Here is a 25963-nt window from a genome sequence, read left to right on the forward strand (position 1 = left end):
GGTTGGCAGAGTATGTTATTTGACTTCTGGCAGAACCTCAAAGTCTTTTCCCCCTCCTGTGGTCTCCAGTAAGTAGGAAGGCAGAAAAAGAAAATCCAACTCAAAGTGCTGAAAAGCAGCATCCTACAGCAAAGCCATGCAATGACATGATTTCTCAAATTTTCCAATACCAATACTTTGCCATGCCAAAGGCGACAAATCGAACAAGAGAGATATTTCTGGGACTTCTGTACAACACATTACCAAATCCAAAGGCTGCTCTGCTAGCGATCTGTATTTATGAAGCAGAAGGCGTCTCAAGTTAGTCTTGTAACTCCCTGGTATGCAGTTGAGCTGAAAGCGTTTTTTAAAAAAGTTTTTTTTTTTTAATTTTTTTTAAATTTTTTTTAAAAATTATTCATATGACAGAGCTTTGAACTCTTCCAAAGATTTAGCTTGATAAACTGATCATATTTTAAAGCTTTCATCAGATTAATTTACTTCACTTCGTTCTATCACCTATGTTCTCCAACAAAACAGATTTTATATATTTTTTTTTAAATTTCTGTTCTCAAACACCCTGCATCTCCCACATTTGCAAAAAATGTAGTAAACTAACACTGGTGTGAAGGTGAAGGAAAGCAGTAACATTACTAAACCACTTTAGACTAACAGGTATATCCAAAACAAAAAAACCCCCACCAAGTGAAGTATAAACATACAGTTAAAGTGAAAAGATTCAACCATCACCTTGAGAAGTAGATAAAAGGCAGATCTTATTCAAAATATCAGAAATGAAAATATTAATTCTGAAATGTTACTGTTTTGAAGCTATAAAAAAAAGCCAAGAAGAAAAAGCAACCATGTCCCATCAGTATGAGAAGTCTGCCTTCACAACAGATAGAAAATACCAGCTGAGAAACTGAATGCTTCATGAAATTCAATTTGGGGAATGTGACCCATTATTTTATTCTCTAAAGGAAAATCAGGGCGTAGCATGGAGAAGAAAAAAGAGATTAGTGTATTACATGGAATGTGCAACAGCATCTTGAGCTATTCTACACCAATAAATCCTGATGAAAGGAAGTAACATTCTGGCCCTGAAAAGGCAGAGAAAACCCTAAAACCAAAACCCAAACAAAAAAAAACCCACCCTGTTCAGGAAACCATTGAAAACTATAATCTTTCCTCCAAATACATACACATGACAACTGAGCCTCATTTTTAAGAACTACATATGCAATCCAAAGTTTTGTAATTCAAGATTCTCAGAGAAGTTTGTTCCACAGTACAAAGGAAGTACATAGTTGAAAGAACACCAGCAAGAACTTACCAGAACTAGCACAGAAATGTGATTGAAAATTGATGTTTGGAAATAATTCCCCAGATTCACAAACCACTTTCCTGTTATTTTAACTTTTTTTTAGCCATTTAAGATCAACAGTGAGTGCCTCTTATACCCTCTTTTCAAACAGTCTCTGCCCTGCAGTATTGGTGACATGGTAAATTATCTCCTTATGGAAAAGGCAGAAAAGCCAGATGGGGATCCATTAACTTCTCTCTGTGGTGCTCATTCTCTTTGCCTGAACAGAAATAAGGCAGGAATGTCTGTATATGACTGAGGGTCCAGCCAGCCATCAACCCTCTCTGACAGCAGCAGATGCATACCAAGAAGTCTAACAACAGGGCAAGAATAAAGTGCTGGTTTTCTAATAGGCTCTCCCAACACCCAGAAACCCACCCACACACAAAGTTTCACAACTCAGTTTCCAAGCAACCTTCTAAAACTCCTTTAAAACAAAAAAAAAGGGAAAAGCAAGAACAAGATCTTCACACTCCACTGTTGATCACAGAGCAGTTGTTCAAACTTCACCCAGTCAACTACCAACAGTAAAGCTGCACACTGAATGTGGGACACTAAAATGACCAGAAAACAACACTTCAATAACCTTGTTTGCTTGGGCTGCTTCTTGGAGGTTTTTCCCTTTGCTTTTTTTTTTTTTTTAAATGACACCACCATACTGAATTCATTTATTTAAAGCAAAAGTTAAGGGAATTAGGGAGGCAGGGTGGGGCGAAGGCAGGAAGGCAGGAAGGAAGGCAGGAAGGCAGGTCTTAGCTCAAAGTGTGCAAGAACGTTAAGTACATTTGAAATTTGCAAAAATAGTTTCCATCAGTTAAAATCCCCATGCTTTAAGTTAATGTTGCAAGGCTGCATGCTCGTAATACAAAATTTTACTATTTGGGGAGAAAGATATTCTAAAATCCTTTAAGTATAGCATTAACTGCATTGTTGAGAACTATGACAAGGAGGCTATAACAAACTGACAAAATTAAAATGTGCTCCTGACAGGGAGTTAATATCAGCACATACAGTTGTGACTTTTTACAGGCAAGTGAAAGAGAAAAGACTTCTCTTCAGGAAAACACCTTTACTGTGTACAAGAATTTCTTAGAGAGGGCCTGAAAAGCTTTCATTTCCAGAGATAATCAAATAATAAAAAAAACTTACTAAAAACCCAACCAGTCATCAATCAGAGATTGATGTATTAAAAAGGGTGGCTCTGAAAAAAATACTTCGGAAATAGAATTTATTTAAAATCTGCAATGAACGGAGCCTGGGCTTTAATTACTTAGCATGAGTTTCCTTCTACTGAATTTTGTCTCTAGTGTTTGGGTTTTTACTCTTTATAACAGTATCGGTTATTAACTATTAAATTAGTTATGCAAATTAACATTCTCATTTAAACACCTTAAAATGCTTACGCTGATTCAAGTGAAAAGGTCCACCAAATCCACCATGATGTCTCCAGAGCAGATAGGTACACAGGAAATGCAGGCATAACAATAGTGACATTTGCCTCAGCCTTCAAGGTTGCTGAAGAATTTCTTGAGCCAATTGTGATGCCTACATACTCAGTAACCTCACTGGACTTTCCTTCCATGACTCCATTCAATCGTTGTTTAAAAATTCAGACAAGTTTAAAACCATGACTATCTTGTATCACAGGGTTCCATAGCCAAATTAAAATTACATTAAAAACTTCATTAGTTGGTTTCTTTTACATCTGCCACCTTGGTCAAAATGCTAATTTCCTGCCCCTTTCTATGTGACTCATATTTCACATCCTGCAGTTGTCCTTTTTCCATTATTAAAAAAAAAATCTCAGCCTATTTAATCAGGACCCAAGTAGAAACTGTTCTATGCTTGTCAGTCTTTATACTGCTTCTGATTCCTACTGTATCTACTTTGGGATTTACACAATATTTAAATATCCAACATAGATTAATACACAAATACAGATGGGGGGGGGGAGGTTCTGAGTTTTTCTTCATTCTTTTTATGATATTTGCCTCTTGGACATTCCCAAGAACAAGTGGAACGTTTTTCAAACAAAAAATTCTGCTCAGTCAACCACTCTTTTCCCAGGTAAAGCCCAGACTTTGTTCATGGGCACCATTTTCCAATTATTTGCACCAAGTTTTATCTGCCATAGCACCACTATCACTCTTTGAGGAGACACTTCTGTAATTCCCAAAGACCAACTCTATCTTCATTACCCCAACTCAGTTAACACTAACAGATTTCCCCCACGCACTAGACACCCCTCTTCTCCAAACTTCTAAGGATTTTGGTTTTGATGATCAGAAAATGACTCAGGTTTTATCAGAGATCCACACTAGCTGCACTGATGGCCTCAGGCCACAGTGTAAAATGCGGGATATTCCCAGTTATCTATCTATGCAAGGACCAGTGCTCTTGTTCCCAACTGATTCCTTTAGAGTTTTGGGTAGGAATTCTGGGTAGAAATTCCCAAAAGCAATTGCTGAGATAAAGTAGAGAAGGAAAGGGAAAAAGAAAGAAAGAGGAAGAGAGAGAGGAAAAAAAGAGGAAGAGAGGAGAAGAGAAAGAGTGAAACAGAAAGGAGAGCAAGAGAGAGCAAAAGAGCTCATTAGTTTGTTATATAAAGGTCACCTGAAGATGAACTTATGAAAAATGTTTCCCAATCTATCTTGGATTGTTTGTGGGCAGCTAAACACTTTTAGTTTAAACAACTGCTGTGACATTTTCCCACTAATGTTCTGTAAAGGTCAAAGTCAGAAAAACAGTAACATAAAAACCTCATATATGTGGCATATTTTTCTTAGCCAAGAAGCACCAGTTATCCTCAAAATGTCTATTTCCGTAGGAATGTTCATTCACAGTTATTTTTTTTCTTTAATGACTAGACTACAATGTTTGGAAAAAAAATCTTGCTTTTGGAAAAAAAAAAAATCACCTTGATTAAATCAGCAAGTCAATAAGGCATCTAAATTTTACATATTTCAACACAAATAAATCTGTCCACCTTGCTAAAATAATAACTCAAAAATTCAACCAAGTCTCCCATACATTAGTAAACTTTATAAATCAGATATTTTGTGGTTTATCTTACCTTTTAGCCAGCCACAGCTTGGTTCCCACACAGGTAATGATGTCATGCAGTCCCTGCTGGAAGTCCAAACTAACAAAGTGGTTTGATTCTAGGTATGACTGCAGCAAGTGAAAAACCTAAATTAAAAAAAAAAAATCAAATGAACAGTTTCTAGCCACTGCTTTTGCTTCAAATAACTACAAGATGAAACAGGTGCCTAAAAAACAAGCAACCATTACTCAAGGAAAAACATATATTCACTTGGCCTCACAGCAGATAGAATCCTTAAATCCTTAAGTTGCTCCATCTTTAAAACCCATTTTCACACAAAACAACAGAAAGTGCTGGAAGATGTTGACCTCCATTAAGTCAACAGAAGGCAGCTGGATGAATACCACTCCTCTGGCCTTTTCCAACTTAAACATCCCAGGCAGTTGTGCTGGTGCTGTGCCATTTGCTCCCCAGCACCAGCACAACTGCCTGGGAGCTTGGCACACTGGATGGAGCAGGGCTGCTTGCACTGTACCAAGGAGACAGGGAAGGGAATTACCATCTATAACCACTCTGAAGTGCGGACAGAAAAGCATCTTTATTCCTACTCCTGAGGACCTTTCATTCCAGGCCCCACAGAGCAGGGAGATACTCACACTTTCCCTTTCTGAGGACTGAGCTGCTGCACTGGGGTTCTGCATTTTCTCCCCCAGAGTTTCATTTAAAAGCCTAATAGACATGTCCAAGCTTTGATGAAGGGAAGAATTCAAGGTACCAGAACAGAAAGCAAGACCATAGCTTTCTGGTCAGACAGTTAAAACCAAAAATGTACATTCTCAGAGATTCTCCTTGCTATTTAAAAACAGCCTTTTCCAAGTAGCATAGAATATATAGAAGTGTTAAGAAAAATATTGTTAAAAAAAAAAGTACAGGCATCTAAGCATGAGATGAAAATACTGGGTAGTATAAGAAAGATGATACCAACTGGACACTGGAGAGGGGCTCTCCAAGCCCAGCCCGTGTAGTGCCATCCTGCACATGGCAGAGGGTACAGGACACACACCTGACACGAGTGACACCACCCCTATCATCCCACTTGGTTTTAACTTCCCATTCACATGCAAGTGAACAGGAAACACCTGGGCGAGGTAATTTCTAAAAGGGAACGGAACACATGGAAAGATGTGTTGCACTAGTGAAGCCTAATGGAAAAGATCTTACTCAGCAAAAGGAATTTTGCCTTACAGCCTCAAAATTGGAAATTCTGTTCACTTACACAGCTAAGTTACATTTACAGAAAGGGCTTCTATGCAAATTGAAAATGTACATCCCCCACTATTTACTGAAACTCAATTTAGGAAGCATAAGAGATATTATCAGACCATTTCTGAAAATACATATTGTGAGAATTTGATATGGAAACATTCTTGATATGTAAGAGTATTAGCACTTCATACTTGCAAAGTGACAATTTAATGACTAAAGGATCAAGCTGGGGTATTCACTTCACCCTGGGAAAAGAAAAAACTTTGTATGCAGACTTTTAGATCTCAGATCATGATTTCCCACATTCCAGCTGTCACTTGCTCTGGGGTTTCTATTTTTTTGTTTGTTTGCTTGTTTTGGAAACACAAGCACTGCCACATAGCATTAACTTGACACAATTTCATCTGGATTATTTTTTGTGAAATTGTTCAAGTGGAAAAACAGCTGCAGTCATTTCAAATAAGCACAGAAACAGAAGAGATGTCAAGAGACTATCTAACCCATACAAACACTGAGGCAGGATCTAAACATTCTTCCATGAAACAAATGCCTGACTGTCCTAATCCTGAAAACAGCCAAGAAAGCAGATTCCAGAACACTTGTATGCAACTCCTCTAGTCTTTCACCCTCAAAATCCAAGCTCTTGAGGTAAGGTGTTCCTGTCTGCTCCCACTCCTGCCCTCATAGCAAACAACTAGTCCTGGACACTATTCAGTCAGTACAGATTTTTTCCTAGTGAGGCACTTGTTACACACAGAGATCCCACTGGGGCCCTTTGACAGGAACAATGAAATAAACTCCTGTCTCCCTTTGTCAGCAGGTGCTCTGTAGGCAAGACACATCCAGGAGAAGTAGCTTGTCTTTTGTTTTTATAAAATCTTCTGAAGTCCTCTGAACTGAACATCATTTTGTTGACATCATCTTTCTACGATGGCCTTTCCAAGATATCTTTTTGAATCTTTATCTTCCAATTTCAAGATCTTTTGAATCTTTGAATCTTTATCTTTTTCTACAAAACACTTTGCAGAAGTGCAAGCTTGCAAACATTTTGAAGTGTCACCAGAGATGCCTACCTTGTCCTCTCCTTTAGTCTGCTCTTTCCTGTGCAAGTGTTTGCTTATTAAAATGGTTTATGTAAATACCTACTCAAATTAACCTTCTCCATCAAAGCCAATGCATTAAGCTGCCACTACTAATAGCTTCTCTATATTTTTTGTGACTTGCCCTTAATGCCTGTTAAGTCATAGACATGACAGAAGAAGAAGAACGAAAATGGAAAATAATATTTATGCAGAAGCTTTTTATATCTTCTGCTAATTGAAAACCATTTGGTGCCTTAACCTTTCCAATTTTATTCTTCTGTGCTTGTATTAATTTCCAGGAACAACAATGGATTTACCTCTAAGCAATAATATAAAATCTGTTACACAATTATGAAGGGGCTATCATATTTTTTCCTAGCAGCTTAAATTAATTTAACCTCTTCAGCTCTGAAAACAACTCTCAAAGTGCCTTCCGTGTAATGCAGAAGTAGTTTGATAGTTCAAACTGAAGGTCTTGAAAGAGAAAGAACTGTGTATACTAAGGAAGTAAAATTGGTGGATTTAAATTTGTCCAGGTAGGAAATTCAGTACTGAAACTGCAACCAAAACTCCTCTGGAGTTAATTCTTTGTATGAACCAACCCTTTCAACACTATTCAGATGGTAAAAATCATGGGACATGAGCCCTATTTGAACAGTAGAATTAGAAGGTGCAACTCATGTGAGAGTTTGAAAAGTGTTTGCATCCATTAAAGAAAACGTTCAACCACAATTTAGCCTGTTCTGACTTTTTCTGCCATACACAGAATCCTGATTTTCTTGTTATTTCACTGCAAGCCCTCTATTTTTTATTCAGGCACCCTCACCATATTTTAGACACCTAAAAAGCTTTTCCCACAAAGAAATTCTTTTCTCAGCATGAGATTTTAGAATGCCTAAGCTAAAGTGGAAATTGTAATTAACATCAGCATGTTTTATACAAAGCCTTACTTTATGTAAGTGAAAACCAGAGGCAACCAAACAAGCAATGTGTGTAAAAGTTAACCTCAGTAGCTCTTCATTTCCATCACATGTGGAAGTGATTCCACATGTGGAATCTTTGGCCTTCATGATCTAAGACTAAAAGCCAGGCAATGAGGAGGTTGCCAGCTTGCATGAAGAGGTAGCAAGTTTTATGAGACTGTTTGATATAGCTAGTAAAATAGACAGGCTTTCCAGTGCATGGCTCTCCTCAAGTCCAAAATACGACATGTTTTAAAACCCTCTGCTGGATTCCTCACACATAAATGCAGTGAGGTCATGGTGTTCCTTGGGTATGTGGCATTGTTTTTTTATTACACAAAGGCAATATATTAAAGATTGTTTTTTTCTTTTTTAAAGGTAGTTTTACCAAAGATTTGCACTATCTGTGGCGGAAGGTTTATGCTGGCTGAGAGTGGTTCTCTTTAATGGATACAACACTTCACAAAGCATTGTTTGTAGTTCTGTGGAATGCTGCATTAAAGATGGTGAGTTCATGGATGCCCAGAAACCTTTTCCTCCCCTATGCAGGCTGTTCAGGAGCCAGGATATTACACCAACAGGACAGCAGAGATGTGGGAACCCAGGACATCCCTTGGGCTGCCCAGAATGGCCAAGACCCCTGCCAGGGGGCTCAGAAGCCCTGGCACAGAGCCCAAAACACCTGTGGTTTTGATTATGACCCGTGGAACAAATTACCAACCTTATATGAAGATCAGCAAGCCACAACAATTGAGGTAGAATAATAGTGAAGTTATCACAGGGTGGAAAAGTAGATTTTGGGGTTTCTAGAATGGGGGTTCAAGGAGGTAAGATGGAGGGATCTGGCTGCATCCAGCCTTTCTCCTTCTCTTTCTTGGCCTCCATCTTCTGCTGTGATGTTGGCACTTTTAGATTGGTTTAGAGTAGAAGCTCTCTGTCTAACAGAGGTGATAGGTATTGGGAAGTAATTGTAAATATTGTACACGTAGTTTTTAGTATAAAGACATAACACCACCCTGGGAGCAGGCTGTGTGCCTGGAACTGTCCTGCTGGACAGACCTCGGCAGGGCAGGAGAAAATTTTTTATACATAAGACGCAATAAACAACCTTGGGACCGAGAACTGAAGAGCTCCCACTCATTCTTCAAGCACTCGGGCTGGGAAAGGAGACTTTTAACAATCTCGAGGTCAGGGCGACCAGCAAAAGATCCTGAGACAGAGACTGTCCATCAACCTGGACAAGAGCTGTTAAAACAGTGCAAGCCATGGGAAGTCCAGATACTTGGATACATGATGGGACATCTGAGACCACTCAGTCCATGAGGTTCTGACTCTGAGTCAGCATGTCCTAAGCTGCTGCAGGTAAAACCACCTGCATGGGAGAACCACTTAGTGCAAGCTAGACAGAAAAAACCCAAACAAACTCCACCAAGCCAGCCCAGGTGTGACACTATATCCTGATGAGCAAAACCCAAGGACTCGGCATGCCAAGTAAACCGTGTTCTTCTCCTCAGCCATTCCCAACTTCCAGTACCTTCCATGGAGTTGTCAATGTTTCACCCTGGTTTTTCAGCTGTAGAAGGCTCAAGAAAAGGGGGAAAAGCAGAGAAGGGTGGGGGAAGGAAGAGAAGCAAAGGATCAGCCAGCTTGGTTCCCCTCTGGTCAATCAGCACAGGTATCCTTCTGTCCTGTTCACGTCCATCCCCCACCCAACAGTGTGCTTTCAGACGCAACACTCTGTCCTCCTGTCCTGACATGAGAAAGTTGAGTGTTTTCTTTGTACCCAAGCAGGCCTTAAGACATAACATCTGCTATTTTCTAAGTGTTCATTTTGGATGATTAAGCGAAAAAAAATGCACATTGCTTTTTTAAAAATAAAAACAAATACTTAAATGGTTAGACATCAGCTAAGTCAAAAATGTAAATCAGCAAGAGACATTTTTTCCCCCACACTAACTTTGATATGATACGCAGCAGATCATTATCTTTAGCAGCTCTTATATCAGCTTGAATTGCTGGGAAATACACAATTAAAATAATGAAGTGATGGAGGAAAACTTGTATCAAACACAAAATTTACCTAGTGCAAATTTATTTTGGTGGCAAGAGTTCTCCTGCATACATACAGAGACACTGCAAATACAGCACAACCTTTCAATAGCCACAAAGTTCATCTAGCATGACACACTTTCTAACAAATTAAAATCAACATTTCATAGCATTAGCAATAATTTTATAGGAGGAACTAAGGTTTCTGAAATTCATAATAAACTTTTAATTTCCGACATAAAACAACGATTAGGTGGATACCTGGTGTACATGAGCACATGTTTGCATTTGAAAGAAAGCACAACTTTCAGCAGGTTGCTGCACCAAGTGCCTTTTTCAAACAATGAGATTTTCCAAAACCAGGTTATCCAGTTGCACACTTCTCAGTGAAGTGGCAACATTGAGCTTTCTCCCCCCCTTAAGATGACCCGAAGCAACAAAAACTTTTTCAGGCATGCCCTCAGCTGTGTTAAGTACACAGTACAAATATTCACATTCCTAAGTGCAAAACTGAAACAATGCTCCCAGTGTTCATTGCAGTGCTTACTGAGGGGGAAAAAAATACAAACCAAAAAACCTAACTGACATCACCCGAAACTTAAAATTCTCAACACATATCCTTTATTTCCCTAAAAAAAAAAAATTACAAAGAATACAGATGTTTCAGCAGCTGAAAGAAAACACTGTGTAAATAGTCAGCTTTTAAAAATATGCCACTCACCAAGTTATGAAAGTTGAAGAAACATGGGAGGGCAAAATAAAAAGAAAGGTGTTTGCAAAATGGCAGCAGTAAGATTTATGGAGCTAAATGTGGGTTTTCTAAACAGTCCCATCAAAAGCTTTCACCTGAGTATTAGTGTGCTGGTAAAAAACCCTCAAACATAATTTTTCTTTTCTTCTCTCATTTAAAAAAGGCAGATAAAATTTGATCCTTCTTCTATGATAAATACAAATGCCAAGTTATCTCTGTATTCTGAAACTTAGGTCCAATGTTTTTTTACTACAACCATGTAGATAAAAACTGGCAAGCTGCTGTGACAGGTGAAGGCATTTTTATACATATGATAAAAAGTTCAAAGTTACAATAATTAGCTCTAGGGAAAAACAAGTCTTAAAAATCCCCTTTTTTCTCTTAAAGATGAAAAGCACCAGTGTGATAATTACAATGGGACTAAAAAAAGCTCATATATCCCCCCATTTTCCAATAAAATATCCATACAAAAATAGATGGGAGAGTTTATAACTATCTGCTTACCACCCTGCTCTGTTAGAAACTGGTATTTGTGGAAAAGGAATATAACGTTTTATCATCAGAGTATGGTATGAACACAGTGCCTGCAGTCCATGCTTATGTCCCAGACAAAAGCAGCCACATAGATGGCAGAGTTTAAAATGAGTCCAGAGCCACGGGGCACAAAGGTGCTGCACCAGGCACTGCTGGTGACACCCTGTGCTCTGTGTCCTCATGACCCAGACTCTGCCACACTGAGGTTTAACAACTCTGTGAATAGATAAACTCTATTACGGTCATTAAGGATTTTCTTCACCTGAGGTATTTAATTATGAGAGAAGTTTTTATCTGGAGCTTGTGGGAGAGAGCAAATATTCTGAATTTATTTCCCCATTTAAATGGCAATATACTGAAGAATATTTCAAATGTTTATCAATTCTCTTGTCACCCACAAACAAATGTGTTAGAAAAACAATCATTCATCCCACAGTCCTAGATCATTTCGATATACCAAATTATTATAGCATCACCCTCTTTGTTCCTACCATTTCCTTTCTTAAAAGTCTTTCATTACATACTAGTAGTTTCACAACTAACAGATCAGATTATTATTTCTGCCAGAGACACATTATGTGATTGCATGTGGATATTACTTCCTTAAAGTTCTTTTTGTATGGACTAATAAATGCAGTCTGAGGTTAAACAATTTCCTTCTGCATATAATTTTATGAAAACTGTATAAAATCTTTTTCTTTCTTTAAAGCAACAGCTGGCTTACAGTTCAATTTTCCAGAATTTTAGCTTTGTTTTGTCAGAACATTTCATTATCTAATTCCCCATTTTGCTTTATTATTCATGAGAAATTATGGAACTTGAATCCTTCTTCCAAATATATCCACCAAAATTCATGAAGCTGGGTTTATACATTAATTAGAAGTTCTTTTGATTAAAATGAAGGGAAGCATGTTTTGATTGAATTAAGAAGTAAAAAAAGGCTTGAAAACATCTAAATTAATGAATACAATACCAGTTAACTCTGTATAACTCAGCAAGAATAACACAGCTATTTAATAAGCTGAAAATTATGAATGTGGCATACCTAATGAAAGTTAGAAGATGCTGAAAAATAGCAAAGTTGCTTTGTTCTTAGTGACTGACATATATCAGACATAAACATCCCTCATTAAAAATGTGTTCTTCACATTTAAGATAAATGGATTTTTGCCTAAAACAAGCCCAACAAAATGTGAAATTTCACAGATCAAAATTCTTGCAATACAATTTTTATTAGGTTTTTCTCCAGGTTTTCCTTCCTATTTAAGTCTGATGAAAGTGAATTGCAGCTTAAAATTTGTGTATGTGACTCAAAATCTTCACTGGGAGAAAACAAAACAGTGAGAACTTTGCTGCCAGGAAATAGCAGATTCATTTCACTTGGGAGACCCAGCTGAATCTCCTCTTGGAAGTACACAGTTTACCTATTCACACAGAAACCTGATATGAGGTCCCACTTCATCATTATTAGGACTTTTCTGCCATTAGGATTTAAGATACTTTTTAAGATGTCATTCAACTAAAGGTACATGTGCTGGGCAGAGAAACCCAACCAGAAGGACAGGCTGATGAGCAAAGAGAAAACCCCAATAAGCAGGCAGGGCTAAGAAAAGGCAAATCTGCCTGATGAGTCAAAGAAAGAAAAGGCAGAACCTGAGTGGGTCTCACACACATCCTCCTAAGCAGCCAGCCTGACCAGAGATGAAAGAGGCTACTGTGGAGCTGGTGGCATTTCCACTCTCTGCAAACCTCCCTATTATCTTCCCACAACAGGTAACTAAAACCTGTAAGTTTAGGTTTTAGTTACCTGTTGTGGAAAGTCTAGAGAAATGAACAAACCAAGCTGGTGGGAGCTGTTTAGAACTGTCCTCAGCCTGCATTTCTAATCAGAACAAACAGCAGCAGGGATACAATGAAGTCTCTTTTTCCAAATCTATATTCTGTCATCCTAAATCCCCAGCCATCATTGTCTTAATCCAGCTATCCCGAAGGATATAAAGCCACATCCATACACACCCCAGCTTTCCTTTCCCTCTTCCTTTTTTTTGAGAGGTGGCAGTGAAACAATTTGAAATACTTTTTTCCCAGGCTATGTCTTCATAACAGCTCTCCTGTACATACCCACATGAAGGAAACAAATGCAAATAAAAGACCAAGGCCCACATTCCTGTTTACTGAGGAATATTTACAATTAGGAGGAATATTGTGAGCTACCCCACTGACACAAGGAAGCTGACATGGTAAGAGACATGTTTATCAAGAGTGCTCAGAAGTACACTGCCACTTGACCCCACAGCTCTGCTGGTTTCATCAGAGGTGATCTTCTGCCTCAGGAATGTCTGTATTAACACACAAGCTGAGAAAATAATTAGAAATAAGGTAAACCAATTTGATGCTTTTAGTTCCCAAGTTCACATTATAAAATAAAGTGAAGTAAAGCTTGCAGCTACAGAAAATTATCTACATCTACCAACTAATGATTTTAAACTTAGAGAGGAGAAAATATATACACAGGTTTCTCTCAAACATGAGAAAAATATTCAGTATTTTTAAAGTCTGAGGAATAATTTGACACATGAAAAGTCCCAGTGCAGCTTGCTATAACCATGGTAATAAAATTAAAAAAAAAAAAAAAGTGATGTCTTTCAAGGTTGTATTACAACTTCTGAAAGCTTTTCCCCATTTGCACATTGTCAGTCATAACCTGTGAGTATACACGTCTCTGTACATGGGGATCAACTTCCACTGCTGCTTATTTACAAGAATTTTGTCACCATTAATGGCTCCATTTGCATCTGAGGAACTCAATATTAGCAACTTCACTCTTTTGTTTGAACTCTAAGCCAGCATTTCAGACCTTGCTGAACTTAGGTAAGATTGATTGCTCTTCCACGCTGGGATTGCTGCACCTCTGAGTGCAAATAATAGGGCAAATGTCCCTCCCATAAAGAAAATTCTCACCCAGGTAGATGCAGGTAACAAGGGGAACATCGGGGGCTACAGCTCTGCAGATCCATCAAACCCCATCCACGTTGGTGCCCAGACCCCCAGCTCAAATGCCAAACTCCTCCAACACACAGCAACACAGCTGAATGCAAGTAAAACTCACAAGAATTTTCCTCTGTCAAAACTATCCCTATAAAACAGAATATACAACTGAAACATGCAATAAAAGTAACTTTATGTCTAGACAGCATAACTGATGGGTGGGCTTAACTTGCAGATAAGTTAAATTGAATTCCAAGCATAAACATTAATAATGAGTTCAGCTTTACAAGGGAGCACATAAGACAACTGGAAAAAAGGTGTATTTAACGCAAACTGTTTTCCTTTTTCCTTCTTTTAACACAATAACATCTAAAAATTAATTTGTGTGAGAGGATCCTACTTAGTTGCAACATGTGGGAAAAAAGGCAATCCTCAACCCAACAGCCCTCCTGTATTTTCAGTCTCACTGGACTACAAGGCAGCACTGTTCAGCCCAGGTGTGTGTGGATCCAGCCACCTTCCAACAAGGAAGATCATCTGAGAGGAAAGAGGACTGGCTACCTGAAATACACATCTCTTTACTTATTTTCCATGAATGATGTAGAAATAAAGCTTTTACTTATGTAATCATATCTTGTTCCTCAATATGACCCCCCTCTCCCATATTATAAAAGATTACAGAATAAAGTCTTGCAGGCAAGGAAACAGAGATTAAGTGATTTATTTGAAATACACAAAGGATGCATCTCAGAGACACACAATTCAGATCCCCTAAGTTCCAGTTCATAGATAGTAGGCATGTGCATGAGAATTTATGGGAGGAGAAAAAAATGCCAAAACTATGTTTTAAGTATACTTTTATGGAAGCACTTAGCTCATCAGAAAACACAGAGGGAAGAATACCCAAGTATCAGTACAATATAGATTGTACAATCAAAACTGCACTGAAAATATCAACAGTATTTCCTCAGAGTTCTGTCAGTTTTGGACCACTGATCCTCCTGAAGTTCCTGGAACTACAAAGTTCACAGAAACATAGAAAACTCACAATGAAGTTTAAACTACAGCAAATACATGAATCATTTCACTGCTGAAGATCAGCAGATTTTTGCCTTACACATATGGACAAGCTATTTATAAATTTTCACCTCCCATCAGGCTCAGCATGATGTCAGCTTACAATAACAAGTTAATGTTAATGTTTTCCAGTAATTTCCACAGTGCCATTTAACTGCAAGTGCCCCAGCCAAGGTAAACGTAAGGGCAAGGAAAGGGCTAACTGCATAATCAGAGAGCAATGTTAATGAATTTTTCATCTCTGCTTTGAACATTTGGAATTCTACCTGCAATGTATTTGCCTTTTGTTCCCCAAGTTTAATCTCACTAGTCAGCTGATTACATCTCCCCCAAATGGCTCAAGTATTCCTTCTGATTTTAATTAGTGACAGTGCTTCATCGCCTTGTGGATTTTTTCCCCAGACAAACAAGCATCCCACGCTATTGCAGCAAGTGCCAAACTCAAAGCTAGCAAACATTTACCAAGCTCTACTAAGATCATGCTCTTTGTTTTACAATCAGCAGCACCACAGCAGATGAACACTGCCTTTGTGAATTCACCAGTAATAGACAATATCCAGAATAAAATGATGAAATTTCCTGGGGGTCTTCTCTTCAGAGGAATTAGAAGCTGGTCAGAAAGATCAGCTCTTTATGGTTATTTTCCCCCCTTCTCTCTCCACTTCCATGCAATTGATATGTTTTTGACATAAGGGAATGTCAACAGCAACAGTTTTTATGTCAGAAAATATTTTTTTGAAAAATAAGTTCTTCCAACACTTTCCCTTACTCAAGATCACCTTCTCCAATATTTGCACATGCTTGCCTTTGATTTTATTATCCCAGAGGAGTACAGCTGTCTCACTGTCTCTAAGAACAGTTTTTTAAAGCCACTTAACCCTCTGCTCAGCTTTGGATATTGAACTGCACAGAGGTTGTTGCCTTCTGAACACACTGGTGGTAGTGGCAGATGTTACCATGCCCACCACTTTTTCAAGCTCCCCATTCCCTTCAGTCACACCAATTAGGTTACCAGAGGCCTGATATTGAAATTGGAATATTTAAATTTATTTAAATAACATCCAAATATTTATATCTCATTTGGTTTTGCTGAAATGGCTCCAAGACGACCACCAGCTGATGTGTGGCAGCTGCAACACCCAGCAGCCAGAGGACAGCAATGATCAGCTGTATGTGGACTGCTGTGCACAAGCTGTTTGCAGAGCATGAGCCCACACAAATCCCCTGGCATTAGGGCCTCAAAACTGGCAATGAGAACAAGTAGGAACCCATTTCACTAAAAGTCACATTGGCTCAAGGCAGCTGAAAACCACCCTGCATCAGTGATGGAAGGGACTATTAGGATACTTCATACCCCTTTTCATTCAAATAAACACCAAACACAAGTGGTAGGAGTATCTCAATGGGTTCTTCACTGTGTGGTCCCCTTGTAATCAGTACCAATCTGGTCATGCTTGTGGTCACCTCCACCCACCACTCCACAGGCCGTGTCCTGTCGCTTCTGTATTTTACCAGTGACTGCAATTGCAAAACCACCCACTAAAATCAACAGTTTCTTTAGTTAACAGATTAAACACTTTATTTTACTACCTTTACATAAACTAAACCAGAATCCAGGGAGAGCTTGTGGTTTCAAGTCACTTCACACTGTGAATTTGGCAGAACAGAACAGAATAGAAGGTCCTGCTACCCTCACTCACAGCTGCATTATTTGTTCATAATCTCTGCTACAAAGCAGCTAAGAGGTGCCACACATTGAATGGCTCCTCAGCATACAGATCTTGTGTGCAACTCCCTTATCACCATTTTTAGAGAGGTGCCTGTTCCATACTCTGTCCTCAATCCTGATCACAAAGTATCCACTGATTAACAACAGATTATGCTGGGGATTGATGGTTTATGTTGAAGAATCATTCCATAAAGCTGCTTTTTTTTTGGTTTTGTTCTTAAGCAGCAAAATGTACTACAGAGCTGTACTACAATACAGAGCTGTACTACAAGAAAATGTACTACAATAAAGCACATTAAAACAGTATTTAACAGTATTTGAACTGCTTCAAATAAATTCAAACACTAAAAATATTTCAATTTGGCAAAAAAAGACAACAAAATGAACTAGCAAGAACATGTCAGAAGTTAGGGAATCCACAGAGGTATTTAAAGAGTCTACAGAAATTCCACAAAATTTCATGCTTTAACTGCACTTGGAAAAACAAAATAACTTGATTTGAAACCAAGCTTCTTCTTCCCCTCTCCAAACACCATTATGCATTTTCTGTGCACTTGATCACTACTGTTGGCTTTACAATACATTAAAAATTATCAGCCAGCTGCAGAAGGGGAGCCCACCTATTTATAAATTTATTTACTTGATGTTAAGGTGGATGAGTTCTCTTCTAGTTACAGATAACAACAAAGTTAAAGCTCTTTGTTGAACAAGTTAAAATGTAAAAATAAAATATTTACTGGTGACATTACAGTTTTAACTACATAAAGTTCTCTCTGTGAAGAGATTCCTTACAGACAGCATTGTTTACAATACAGTAGCAATACTGAGTATGAAGATTTTGCATTAGAAACCATGAATGAAAAAAATTCCTCAAATTTATCACCTTTGTTTTAGTTACTGTACAAACTGAGAAAATTTCGTACTTGTCACCCAAAATAACCCACTTTATTCCCAAGAAACCAGGCTAATTAAAGAAAAAGACCCAAATCAAGTTTATCTAATTCAGTTCTGTGACAACACCTCCTGCTTACAGCATTACAATGGAATGGCATTGTCCAGGGACACCTCCCAAGTGCTTCATTCTTCTGTAACTGCAGAACTGCAACTGCTTTGAGGATTTTTGTGGTGCATAATCATGGTGCTGTAATTCTATTCAAAAAAGTTGTCTGTGTAAGACCCCAGGGATTTTTTACATAGATAAGCCCATTACAAGCTTTGTTCATGACTGAATACAAAAAAATATACAAGTGACTCCCAGCTTCTAAACCTTTCTTCCTGTTGTCATATCCAACCTTTATAAATATCACTAATATAAAACTGAATTAAAAGATAACATGTGAATGGAACATTAATTCCTCTGATGGAAAACCATTAGTAAGACTCAACTACTCAAAGAGTTGATGAAGAAAGTATTGAAGCCTGTGGGGGTTACAAGCATCTCCCTTTCTGAGAAAATCTAATAGCCTACTACACTCTGAGAGAAAAAACCCAAGAAGTTACTGCTGTAATAATTTGAAAGCTGGACATGATCAGTTTAGGAACATTTGCAACTTGACTTAAGAAATATTTAGGATGAAATCATTTATTTGGACCATGTGATCACAGAACTTCAAAAACTCAGCTTCACAGGAAATTAACTTCTTCAACTGTTCACAAAGTACCACATTACATAAGACTAAAAACAGCTTTAAATGTCATTAGAACTCTTAGCTCTTGTGTCAAATTGAATTAAGTGACAATGCTATACATTCAATGTATCTGTCTGAAAGACTAAATTAAACAATTCTTTTTCTTCTCTACAATAAGGCGTTTCAGAAAAATGAAAAATTATGAAAATTAAACAACTCTAAGAGCTACATTACTTTGTAGTTATATTTCCTTCTTTAATACTGTGTCTCTATCACTTTTAGTAACACTTCCTATTTTTTTAGAGAAAACAATATTCTCCTTTTATTGCTAAAGGCAGTGTGATGTTTCAAAGATAGCACTTTTTTCCTCACCAGTGATCACTGAGTACCAAGAGGCCATATTGTGCACATTTCAAAACTAGTTAAACATAAAAAGCTCATTTTGGCTTTCATAAGGTTTTTTTCACTTCCAACAACTGAAGATGCTTGATACCCCGAGGCCATTACACCTTGGTGATTACACCGAGCATCCTTTTGAAATGCTTCAGGACTTTCCATGGGCTGCAGTTTTACGCTGCAAGACAGCATGCACAGACAGAGCATATGTTTTTTAATAGATGTTACATCAGGAAATAAAGCCTAACAAAAATCTGGCAATAGGGTGTATATGTGAAGTCTTTGAGTGTTACTATGTCCATCTCTACATCTTCCAGAGCCTCTTTATGGAAATGAGTAGTATTCACTAGATGGGAAAAGAGGAGAATCACCAGAGCACACACATATTTTTATGCTGATATTACTAATTTTTCTGTTAACATAATAACCTTGAAAGTATTAAGCATGTAGCATCTTTCACATAACATACTGACACCCTGATTTAATCTTTCGTCTTTGTCTTGAGTTGGTTTCGGTTCAAAAGTGATTTCATTCCAAAGAGTGAAGGCTCTACCTTATTTCTTATGGCACAAAATAATTCAATAGGTACAAAAAAAATCAAGCATGCACTCAAGCATGGTTCCACCTATATTTTCTGTGGGGAAAAAAAAAGTGAACATTGTGCTCTTTACATTTCCTGTTCTATTTGCCAGCAATGTCTGTTTCATCAATGAAACAAGAGGGACAGAACCTTGGAAGAATAAATGAAAGATCTTCCGCACTTTACAAATGTGAGAGAGCATTTGTAATTTGTGAGATGTGAGCCATAGAAGTGTTTCATAGAGACCAAGAGAAGCTGGCTTTTCCTATCTTACTTTTTTTCTCTTTTAAGACTATAAATTTAATATTATAAAGCTAAACAAATGCATGCATTTGGACTGGTGAAAGGAAGAAAAGGTGCCACGAGAATTCAACCATACTCAAGTAAAACTCAGCATAAGCTATAAATGCTCAATATCTTCCATTTATGTCAGATCTTTTAGTGTTGAATTCACAAGCAATTTCTCCAAATTAAAAGGTTTAATGTTGTTGATGCATTTGCACCAAAAAAGGATGAATCAGATTTTCAAGATGTAAAGGTTTCCCAACGTACACCTCAGTCACAAAGACCTTTCTGCAGTTTTGAAACTCAGTTTCCCTCTGTATTTGAGGGAAAAAATTAATAACTATTGCTTATTTTTCACAATAAAAACAGGCCAGAATGAACAACTACAATCTGCAGAGGTTACCTGCCAAACAGAGATTGAGACATTCATTGCAGATGTGAAGATGCACTGAATCTGAAGTTTACCCTTCTAAATATAATCAATATACAGATACATTTGGCCAGCATTTCTGACACCATGGTAATTACTCCGGTGCAATAAGTAACAAAATACCATAACAGCAGCTATTCTGTAAGAGGATGAGGTCCAAAAGAGAGAGAAAAAGGAGCAAACATTTGAAACAAGAGCTGGTGGGAGAGAGTTGATAGTGAGGGTGCCGGAGGAAACAGGGTAGAGATAACAGAGGAACAAGCAGCTAGGGAGGGCAGAATAGAAGCACCTGCTGTTCATCATTCCTTCAGAAGCCTTATTAATTCTTTGATTGTTTAAAGCTGTGGGGGAGGTTTCCACACTCCCAAATATCAAGGAGACTGTGATGATCCAGAGACAACTGGCACCTTTTATGAAGTAAAGGAGGGATCTTGACAGGTGATAAATTTAGAAGCATCCCTCACCCTCTCAGCATCTCTCCTTGCTCTCTTTCTGCAGTTAGACCATACCTAGACTGCTCCCAGCACCTAAGGAAGGCTCTGCAGGGTATACCAAGTCCAAGGGAAGCCATATTTTGTCATCACCCAATTTAGAATGCACATTATTATCACTTTTGGCCTTGCACAGGACCATCCCCAAGAGTCACACCATGTGTTTGAGAGCATTGTCCAAATGCTTCCTGAACTCTGTCAGGCTGCTGCTGTGACCATTCTCTGGGGAGTCTGTTCCAGTGCCCAGCCACACTCTCTGCTGTTTTCCTGATATCCAACTGAAACCTCTCCCAGCTCAGCCTCATCCTCTTTCCTTGATTCCTGGTCACACAAGTGAAGAGGCCAATACCCGCTCCTCCTCTTCCCCTCACAAGGAAATTGTAACTGCAATGAGGTCTCCTCTCAGCGTCCTCTTCCCCAGGCTGAATAGACCAAGTGACCTCAGCCACTCTCACATGGCTTCCCCTCAAGGCCCTTCATCAACCTCATGGACCTGCTCTGGACACTCCCTAACAGTTCCATGTCTTTCTTACATTGTGTCACCCAGAACTGCCCCAACACTCGAGGTGAGGCTGCCCCAGCTCAGAGCAGAGCAGGACAATCCCCTCCCTTGCCTGGCTGGCCATGCTGTGCCTGGTGCCCCCCAGGACAGGCATGGCCCTCCTGGCTGCCAGGGCACTGCTGACTCAGATTCCACTTGCCATTGACCAAGTGGAATATTAGACAAGGTCCCAAGGTCCCTTTCCATGGAGTTGTTCCCCAACTTCTCATTTCCCAGTCTATACACACAACCACGGCTGCCCTGTCCCAAGTGCAGAACTGGGCACTTGTCACTGTTAAACTTCATAGAGTTGGTGGTTGCTCATCTCTCTAATTTGCTGAGGTCTCTCTGCAGGGCCTCTCTGTCCTCAAGGGAGTTGACAGCTCCTCCCAGTTTAGTGTCACTGTCTTTTAGTTGAGGGTTTTAGCAGAAATGCCCCAGAACTGGAATCACGTGGAACTAGACAGTAGAAAACAAACTGAGCTTCAGTAGAACTTTGCTCCTCACACTGCCCCTGACCTAACAGCAAAACATGCAGACAGACCCTTACAAGGAAGGCACCACTCCTACTCCTCCAAATAAACTCTCCACTACTAGGTACAACCATAACACAGCTTCTCCCTGTTAATCACACACCCACATAAACTTTCTGTCCCATGTACTCTTTATGTCTGTGAAATGTCTGTCTGTACAACCCTTCCTACGCCTGCATATCCATTCACTGTTCTTTTCTGGCCTATGCATAAACACCATTGGAGGAACAAAACCAGAGGAACGCATTTACAGAGTATGTTCCAGTTCAGATTCAGCCATGTAGAGCCTCAGTAAAAAAACCCCCACTTTACGTCAAACAGCCATGTGAAAAAACATTCCTAGAAAACTTTAGCACAACAATAACTACTTCAAAAATGCTGGTATTTTAAAATATTTAAATACATAAAGGCAAGAAAAAACACTAGGAAGAAACACTACTGAAAGAAATGCCTGTGACATACAGGCATTTTAAAAAACCAAAGCAATTAACATGCATTAAATTGGTTAAGACAGAGAAAGCACACTATGTGATTTGATGCATTAACACCCTTGCTATCTATTGTCACACACTGGAAGAGTGTCTTCTTGTTTTGGTTTATTTTTGTCTCACTTCCTTAGATTTCCACGTTTTTCCTTCTTTCTTCCTTTCTTTTTTTTTTTTTTTTTTTTTTTTTTTTTTTTTTTTTTTTTGTTCCACTTTTCAAGATTCTTGCATCCTGGTCCACAACATTGGTAAGTCCTTACTGAGTAGTTACCCACTTACAAACACTCATCCATCTTCATTCAGTTCTCCCACCCAGCATTCTTTTGCAAGCTCATTTTCCCAGCTTTCTCTTCTTTTCATGGAGAATATTCTTCTCTTTTGTAAACAGGCTGAGAGAGCTTCTAAAAAACATAGAAGGCACCTTCCCCTATTTCTCACTGTAACCTGAACTTCTGAAAACACAGAATAGTAAAAAGGCCTCACTGTATGTAAAATTTTTTCATACATCCTCAAGCAGTCAGAACTTATCAAGGATGGGTATTTTTAAAAGTATATCCATAAAGTGTATTCAGGATTGTCTTTCATTTGGCTCTGAAAGTTTTAAAGACGTGGTTCCTAGATCAAAAGAAAGGGAAAAAAATCCTATGTGGGTTGGATGGAAAATATGTTTTGGGAGATGAAAAATGAACTCCATGGAGTACTAAATTAATCCACTGCACCACCTAGGAGAATATTATATCTTCAGTAAGCTTTACAAGTTTCAGCTTTTCCCTTCCCAACTGTAAAAACATCCTCTGCCAGTGACAGAGTGATAGGATTGCTTTCCTGACTAATCATGAGGGATACTTATAGATTCATAATGCAAAACAGGTGCAAGAAACATGCACAGAATGGAACACTTAAAAATTCAGACTTCACAACAATTCAATTGTTGTTCTGAGAGGTCTAAATCAAATTACTCAGCCAGTGCCTAGAATAGTTCAACTCTCTTCAGGAAGACTTCAGTAATGAAATGTAAAACACTGTGCTGAAAGTTGTTTTTCACATGTCCATCATTTAAAGACAAAATAATGTATCCACTGTGAAAACTGTACCTATAAAGAGGATTTCTCTTTATTAACACCTAATCAAAGCTGTTTTATATAACCACACTCACAGATAAGTGTTTTCAGTCCCTGCACTATTATCCACAAACACAACTAGAGATGCCAGGTTGTATGGATGGCTGTACCTCAGCACCAGGTAGTGTACCTCAAATGGCCACACACACAGGCACCCAAAACTTCTGCTAGCAAGGGTGCAGGAGCTTTTATTCATAAAGAAGTGGAACTAGGTGCACTAGAACAGGAGGGCCAAAACATTTGCAAAGCAACTGCTTACCATAAACAGAGTAACAAGTGTCAAAATCTAGGATATGGAAGAGAGGGAAGCTGTGCATCCATCAAGGCATCTCTCTCCCTGCACAGAGGGGACAACTGACATGCTCTCCCTGGCACAACCCAGAGAAATCATGATTATAGTTACCTCTCAATCAAAACAGTAGTTGCTTTCACTGACTGATGAATGTTGCTTATTCTGTACTAAACCATGTCTTTTTTTTTTTTTCCACTAGAAAGAGCTGATCCCACAAGCTTTACAACAACAGCATCTTTGCATATCCTTAGCTGCTGTAGGAGGGAACTCAATTTTGCAGAAACTGAAGAGACCTAACAGAGTTTTAAGAGCTATGTACATCTATGTCCTTTTGAAAAGTGGTGACATGTCTTAGGAAGTCAGAGACAATATTTGAGAACATTACTAATTACAGTTAAAGCAACTTCAAAGCATTGTACAACCAGCAGGGCTGCCCAGTCAATCAGTCGGATTATGTGTCTTTTTCTCGGTTTGTTTTTTTAATTAAAAAAACAGCTGAAAGAAAACCTCTGGCAAGATCTCATCAATGACTCTCTTTCAGAGACTGCCTCCTCCCATTCCAGGAACTCAGCTGTATTTCTGTTGCATTCATAGATACAAATCTCATTCTCAAATGCTCACTGCCTTCTTATATCAGTGTACCCCTACATAACAGTCAATACAAATTTACAACATAAAGAAATGAGACAACTGTTCTGTTATTGCCAGCTCCACATAAATGATGTTTCCAACCTGACATCGGTATTTCTTTTTTGTTTGTACTAATCTTAAAAGTAAGGCTTATCTTGAAATTGAGGTTAGAAGAGAAACAGCTGAACGGAAGTTTCCCTGGAAAACATTTAATTTTAGCAGGTTTATTTCTTTGATCAGTAGACAATGTAAGGTTTGTTTACTATATTGAGTTTTTATAAGCCAACATTGAACTGCTACACTTCAAACTTTACTGCCAAAACAAATAAAATGTAATTCACCATAGACAATGTCTCTAGGCTACTGAATAAAGCCAAGTAAACAATACACTACTTCCGCATTCATTCCCTCAGAATCTGGAGATCCTCTGTCTTCAAAACAACACAGGAAAAAAATGGCCACTGACAACATTGCTGCTAATTCACATTAAGGATTTTTAGGTGAAACTCAAATAGTACACCTCTCTCTTTTACCCAGAAACAAGGATAAGAATCCAAGAACGACCTTCAAAATGTATTTGACTTGTCTCCTCATATTCTGACACCCTAGTCACCAGAGTCCATGGGGTTTTATTACCTATTAAGTCCAATAAAAGGCAGATCCAGTGACTGCTTGTAAATTCTCCTTCATGCATCATTCTTCCTTGCTTTATTTTCATATTATTTAAGCTGCATTTAGTCCTCTGAGTAAGTATTCAAGTATTAAACTCATCAAACAGAAGAGTGATCACAATCTGAAATACCTAAAGCTTGACCTTCCTTTGGAGCCATTTCAGCTAAAATCCTCCTCCTCAAAGGAAGGGAAGAGGCATCTGCATTCATTAGGCAGACTCTCATTACTTTCATCAACAACAACCTGGCTTAATACAACTCTGCCAGATAATTAAACTACCTAACATACTGATGTTTTCATCATGAATTGCTGCTTTTCATCACTACAACCATGTACTGAATTTTTATCTTCCAAAAAGTCATATCCATTCATCTCTGGCTCAAAAGTGCTGGAAGCTAAGATAGCACATGCAGATGTTTCTCCAGCAGCTTTATCTGCCTTACTCTTTTTCCTAGGTTTGTGCTATCAGTCCTTGCTGGAGGGAGCACCCTGACTCAGACAAATCTTTACATGACCCAGTATGGCTGTTATAAGGTTGTGTTCTTGTCCTGATTTTCTTGCTGCTCTAATGAAGGCTCTGACCATCCTTTAAATCAGTTATTTCATCTTTAAATCCCTTCTTCCAGCTCTCCATTAAGATTTAAAGAATCGGCATACCCAAAGAGTGATACACATAATTTAAAGTTCTACCATTGCACAAACCTTGATGTATTCAATAAACTCCAGAAATATTAAAAAAAAAATAATACATGACTTTCATAGTATTCAAGGCCAGGCTAGATGGGTCTCTGAGCAACCTGGTGTAGGAGAAGGTGCTCCTGCCCAGAGCTGGGGGTTGGAACCTGATCTTTAAAGTCTCTTCCAACTCAATTCCATGATTCTGTGATAAAAATCCTGTACAGAAAAACCTACTATGCAACCATGAAAGTGTTTTAATCATATTATTATTTTTTAATACAAGGGCTCTAGATGCTTCCATTTTAAGAATTTTCAGAGAGATGGGTCTAGTTTTATAAGATGCTGCTAGTCCCTGAAAAGTAACTGGTAACTTCTTGA

The 25963-nt window shown here is 38.4% G+C and overlaps 1 protein-coding gene across 1 annotated transcript in view; it reads right to left on the reverse strand.

Moving 5' to 3' along the window:
* The window catches only part of THADA (THADA armadillo repeat containing), a 152746-nt gene that overhangs the window by 56099 nt on the left and 70684 nt on the right, over nucleotides 1-25963 (reverse strand). Inside the window, exon 30 of the mRNA XM_014308577.2 lies at nucleotides 4416-4531. Coding sequence (XP_014164052.1) covers nucleotides 4416-4531 — 116 coding nt within the window. The remainder of the gene's footprint in view (nucleotides 1-4415; nucleotides 4532-25963) is intronic.

Source organism: Geospiza fortis, unplaced genomic scaffold, assembly GCF_000277835.1.
Source record: "Geospiza fortis unplaced genomic scaffold, GeoFor_1.0 scaffold41, whole genome shotgun sequence".
Taxonomy (NCBI): Eukaryota; Metazoa; Chordata; class Aves; order Passeriformes; family Thraupidae; genus Geospiza; species Geospiza fortis.